This window comes from Sciurus carolinensis, chromosome 8, assembly GCF_902686445.1.
Source record: "Sciurus carolinensis chromosome 8, mSciCar1.2, whole genome shotgun sequence".
Lineage (NCBI taxonomy): Eukaryota > Metazoa > Chordata > Mammalia > Rodentia > Sciuridae > Sciurus > Sciurus carolinensis.
The window spans coordinates 83,252,634-83,258,633 of NC_062220.1; the positions used below are offsets into that span (position 1 = coordinate 83,252,634).

The 6,000-nt window shown below is 34.9% G+C and overlaps 1 protein-coding gene across 1 annotated transcript in view; it reads left to right on the forward strand.

The window, feature by feature from the left end:
- Window positions 1-5,315, forward strand: part of Ccdc126 (coiled-coil domain containing 126) — a 29,429-nt gene extending 24,114 nt beyond the window's left edge. The window contains exon 4 of the mRNA XM_047561513.1: window positions 3,430-5,315. Within this exon, the coding sequence (XP_047417469.1) occupies window positions 3,430-3,614 (185 nt within the window). The 3' untranslated portion in view covers window positions 3,615-5,315. The remainder of the gene's footprint in view (window positions 1-3,429) is intronic.
- Window positions 5,316-6,000: the final 685 nt, after the last annotated feature.

A 6,000-nucleotide genomic window follows, 5' to 3' on the forward strand; every position in this document is an offset into this window, starting at 1 on the left:
TCATTGGTAGTGAGCTTAGCATGTACAAGACCCAGGTTCAATCTCCACTCCCATCCCCAAACTGTATATATACTTTATCTGGTCTCACCATTACCTTACAGTTTTTTCTGTATAGGTTGAGTATCTCTTAACTGAAATTTTTGGAACCAGAAATTTTTAAATTTCAGATTTTTTTAGATTTTGGAATATTCCTATGTATATAATGAGATTACTTAGGGATGGAACCCAAGTCTAAACAGGAAATTCATTAGTGTTTCATATACACCTTATATACATAGCCTGAAGGTAATTTTATATAGTATTTTTAGCTTACTTAAATTTTGACAGGAACCTGTTACATGAAGTCAGGTGTGAGGCTTTCCATTTGTGGCATCCAGAAACTTTTGGATTTTTTGGATTTGCTTTTTTTGTGGTGCTGGGGATTAAGCCCAGGGCCTTGTGCATTCGAGGAAAGCACTCTACCAATTGAGTTATATCCCCAGCCTTGCTTTTCCTTTCTATAGGTGAATATATATGCTGTTGTTTTGGTCCATTTGAAAGAAGTTGTGTATATTATGATATTTCATCCCTAAATACTTTTTGCCAGAGGATTTTCCCTATACAATTTTTTCTTGTACATTCCCCACTGAACTAGAATATTTAGGTGCTCCTGATGAATGATGACAAAGATGCACTGTTTGGAAAGTCTCATTCTTCTATAACTAGGCTTCCTCCACATAAATTTCTCACTCAATTCATATTACATTGTTTTTTTTTATTGTTTGCTAAAAATTTTCTGATCATCCTCTACTATCATCCACCAACATTACTCTCCCTCCTCCTTTCTGATATCTCTTATTTATTCATTTTAAAATTTTCTGGTAAAATACTTAAAACATTTGTCATTTAACTGTTGTGTATTTGTGTATTTGTGTATGTGGGTTGTCCTGGGGATTGAACCCAGATACTCTACCACTAACTGTATCCCCAGCCCTTTTTATTTTAAAATTTGAGACAGGGTCTCTAAGTTGCTGAGGCTGATCTTGAACTAGTGATCCTCCTGCATCAGCCTCCTAAGTACTTGGTATTACAGGTGTGCATCACTGTGCCTGGTGCCACTTAACCATTTTTAAGTGTACAATTCATTGGTACTCTATTCACAGTGTTGTACAACTATCACCATGCTTTTTAAAAACTTTTAAAACTTGCACTACTGCAAACAAGAAACTCTGTAATTAGTAAGCAGTAAATTTTTTTGGCATCCCTGGTTGGACCGAAACAGTAATAACTTTTTATTCCTTCCCTTCCCTTGGCCCTGGGTAATGTGTATTTTCTGACTCTCTGGATTTGCCTGTTTGGGATATTCCATGTAAGTGGAATCATAAAATGTTTGACCTTTTGTCTCTGGCTAATTTCACTTTGCATAATACCTGCAAGGTTTATTCATGTTGTAACATGGATCAGAACATCATTCTTTTATGACTGAATAAATATTCCTTTGTGTGTGTTTCACCACATTTTGTTTATCCATTCATCCGTTGATAGATACTTGGGTTGTTTCCACCTTTTGGCTGTTGTGAATAAAGCTGCAGTGAACCTTGGTATACAGCATCTCTTTGAGTCCTTGCTTTTAATTCATGGGGATTTATACCTAGGAGTGGAATTCCTGGGTCATGTGCCAATTTTATGTTTAACTTTTCAAGTAACTGATAAAGTGTTTTTCATGCAGTCGCACCACATTTCATATTCCCACTAATGTGAAATTTTCAATTCCCCTGCATCTGACCAGCTCCTCTTCCCTTCTCTTTGAGGAGAGCCATCCTAGTAGAAGTGGTATCTCATTGTGTGTGTGTGTGTGTGTGTGTGTAATATATTTTTTAGTTGTTGGTGGACACAATACCTTTTATTTTTATGTGGTGCAGAGGATCGAACCCAGGGCCTCATGCATGCTGGAGGGTGCTCTGCCACTGAGCCACAACTCCAGCCCCAATGATGTGGTTTTGATTTGCATTTCCCTAATAGATGTTGGACATCCGTATTTTCTTTGAAGAAATGCCTCTTCAAGTCCTTACTCATTTTTTTTTAAAGAAAATATAATTTCCCCTCGCAAGTACAAGACCCTGAGTTCAATCCCCAGCACTGCAAAAAAAAAAAAAAAAAAAAAAAAAAAAAAGGTATAATTTCCACTTCATTTTTTTCTCACAGAGGGTAGTTTTTCTAAAGTCCTTAAGGAAGGACTTAGCTTCTTATATGGGCTTTGTTGGAGCTTGTGGGGCCATACCAGCAAGTCTAAATTAGGGTGGGGTATTGTGTCCTGGTCTTCATGTGATCAAGATTAAGTGACCATCTTGCTGCAAATGGCATAGCTCATGTAATAATAGAGCTTCACATGCAGTTTGGGAAGCACATAGGCATTGAGGACACTTAAGACATGCCCCTGATGGCTGCTGCATCTGCTGTGTTTCAGACTTCTTAAAGCTTTGTTCAGGCTGGGGATATAGCTCAGTTGGTAGAGTGCTTGCCTTGTGTGCACAAGGCCCTGGGTTCAATCCCCAGCGCCACAAAAAAAAGAAAAGAAAAAAAAAAAACTTAAAGGAATGGTTCTTGGTCACAAGATCTAGTGCAGTTCTCTGAATAGTCTGCACTTGGCTGTGGCTCTTTGGTACAACCTTGTTCCTTCTGTTTATTTGTTTATTGAAAGTGAGAACCTAAGACCTTTGCTCATATTTTAAATTGGGTTATCTTTTAAAAAATTACATAGATATATATTAGATGTTGATAGACCTTTATTTTATTCATTTATTTATATGTGGTGCTGAGAATCGAACCCAGTGCCTCACATATGCTAAGCAATTGCTGTACTGCTGAGCCACAACCCCAGTCCTATCTTTTTGTTCTTAAGTTGCAGAACACATGTATATGTTCTGCATAGTAGATGTTTATCAGCTATATGGTTTACAGATATTTTCTTACATTCTGTAGCTTGTCTTTTTGCTTTCTTGATAATGCCCTTTGATGCCACAAAGTTTTAAATTTTGATGAAATCTGATTTATCTCTTTCTTTTTTGGCTTCTTCTTTTTTTTCTTTTTCTTTTTTTCTTTTTATTTTTTGCAGTACTGGGGATTGAATCCAGGGCCTCAGCTCAGCCTTTGGCTCATGCTCTTTCTATCTTTGTAACAGAACCATCTGCAAATATCTGCTCTATTGCCCTAGAAAAGTGAGAGTTTCTCTCATGTTTATAACTCTGACACTGCTTTTGGAAACTCTATGTGATGCTATTGATTGAAATAATTAGGCTTTCTCTATTTGTGGTATGAATGCATTCTTTCTGGTATATTTTCTCTTAGATACCCTAATCATTGTTCACCCTTTTCTCTTAAACTATGAAAACACAAATATCAAGTGCTCTATCAATGTTTAATATGGTTTATTCTGATTTTTCCTCCTAGCGGATCTGAAAAGAACAATTGCTGTCCTTTTGGATGATATTTTGCAACGCTTGGTGAAGCTGGAGAACAAAGTCGACTATATTGTTGTGAATGGCTCTGCCACCAACGCAACCAATGGTACTAGTGGGAATTTGGTGCCAGTAACCACAAATAAAAGGATAAATGCATCAGGCAGCATTAGATAGCAGTTGAAGATCACCCTGTGCTGCTTCATCCACTGTGGATTATATCCTGTTGCAGAAAAGCTTTTTAATTCTGGCTAGGACAAAATAATACTTTATAAAAACTCCATGTATTTTCAAGGAGTGTGCTAGATTCATGAAACTCTTAATTCTGTATATAAAATTTTAAAATGTTATTAGTTTGCTGTCAAGCAAGTCTCTTCAATGCTGTATTATATCCTTAAAGGGAATTCGATAACATGGTTAATGTAGTAATAAGCAGGTAGGTGATCTTGTATAAATCTTTTGTGTTTGAGATCAAGCTGAAACAAAAACACTAAAGACATATTCATTTCTATAAAATATTTAAGTATATAACGTTTTTTCAGACAAGTGGAGAATATTGTTGTTGAATCATTCTGTCACTTGTTCTCAGTAGATGTAACTGTTGGACTAAGGCTATTAGAAAATGTGCTTTACTTCCAGTACTATATTTTGTAACTAAGCTTGTGAGCAGAGAAAGGAAGTATAATGTTGAAAATAATGTTTTGAAATCATGACCCAAAGAATGTCTTCATTTGCACTATCCTTCAAAATAACTGAAGGTTAATTATTGTATATTTTAAAAATTACATTTGTAAGAATATAATCTTGAAATGGGTAGCAGTCACTGTCCATAAGCTATTCTTAACATTGGGGGCAATTTAATAATAACATTAAAATAGTATTCTTTAATCTCATACTTAAAATTTTCTTACATATAGTTTAAAGAATAAGAGATATTTTTATGATGAAATTAAAAATAACTATTCATGATATTTCACATATTTGAGTGTTGCTTTAAAAGTTCAACCCCTTAGCTGGGTGCAGTGTCCCTTAACTGTAGTCCCAGCTGCTTAGGAGGCTCTGGAGGATCAAGAGTATAAGGCCAGCCTGGGCAACATAGTGAGACCCTGTCTACACAAAACAAACAAACAAAAAGCATTTAACCCCTTGAGTATTTATGTGATCCAGAATGCACATTATTTCCACATTTGGGTGATTTTTGCTTTTGTTATGTTGGTGGGGAGAAGGGGACTCTTGAGGATTTTTAACCAGATATGTATAATAAAGGTGTTTGTGCTGCATAAAATTGCTTAGAAAATGTTAATATTACTTGATGTTATATAAGAGTATTGTGCTTTATGAAACTTTTTAATTAGGTTTTCATTTTATATAATGACCACTTAAAATAATTAAGAACATTTAATTTAAATTATAAAGATTGGCTATCCTTTCAGTGAAACAGCTACTGTATACAGCACAAGAAATCTCAATCTTGGGTAATTCTAGTATAGAATGAAGTACACCTTTATTTAAATTTCCCTTGTAGCAAATCTAATTGCTATATGGTGCCCTATATGTCATAGTATTTATTCTCTGTAAAACCTGCTAAAGTGCAGCTAGCTTCTAGATTTAGGCTATATGGAATTTAGTTTTAGATATTGTATTCATTATTATAATATGCTACCACAAATAGTAACAATAATTATAATATTTTGTTAAAATAAATGTGAGAAAGTATTGTTTCAAAGATGATTTCCAGACTGTCTTTTCCGTACCTTTTTATGAAGAGATTAATTATATACCATCGCCAGGTGAAGTTTGGAATAATTCTCTCTCTGATGAGATGTGGACATTTTTGTTTCTTGTTTTTTTTTCAGGGATGAAATAAAATATATTGTTTGTACTTAAAAGTGTTATACATTTTTAAAGTAGTGGTTATGCACTTAATAAGTAGTAAAAAATAATTAAATTTTAACATAACTTTGGGTTTGTTTCATCAACTCTGCATAATTTTTCAGAAGAGAAAAATCGAAGGTTATCCAGTAGTACCTCTCATTTGATGCCTAGATGGAACATCGGGGAACAAGTCTGGATTGAGATTGGGGGTAGATTCTAAGTTTGTACCCTTAAGTTGAAATTTACTGTTGATTTTTTTTAAGAGTCAAGCCTTCATATTTATACTTTTGGTTAATTGTGCCAGGCCAGGCACTGTTGAGATGCCCATGACTCCATCAGAGAAAACCAGATATACTATTTAATGTTGGGTGTATCAAAACTATGAAGAGAGTAAAAAGGATAAGAGAGCTAGAGGAATACTATTTAGGAAAGTTGTCAGAGGTGACTTCCCTTACACAGTAACATTTGAGTTAACTCACCTGAATTATGTTTGGTACACAACTATGAAACTATCTGGGGATGTGAGAATCCCAGAGGACTATCAGATTCAAATTTGCTGAGGCAAAACCCAGATTGATATGGCCACAAAGATTCAGGTAAGAAATGCAGCGTGGGGCAATTCAGAATTGAGTTTAAAGTTCACTTGAGAACTTCAAATTTTAAGTGGAAATGAGAAGTCAGTAGAGAA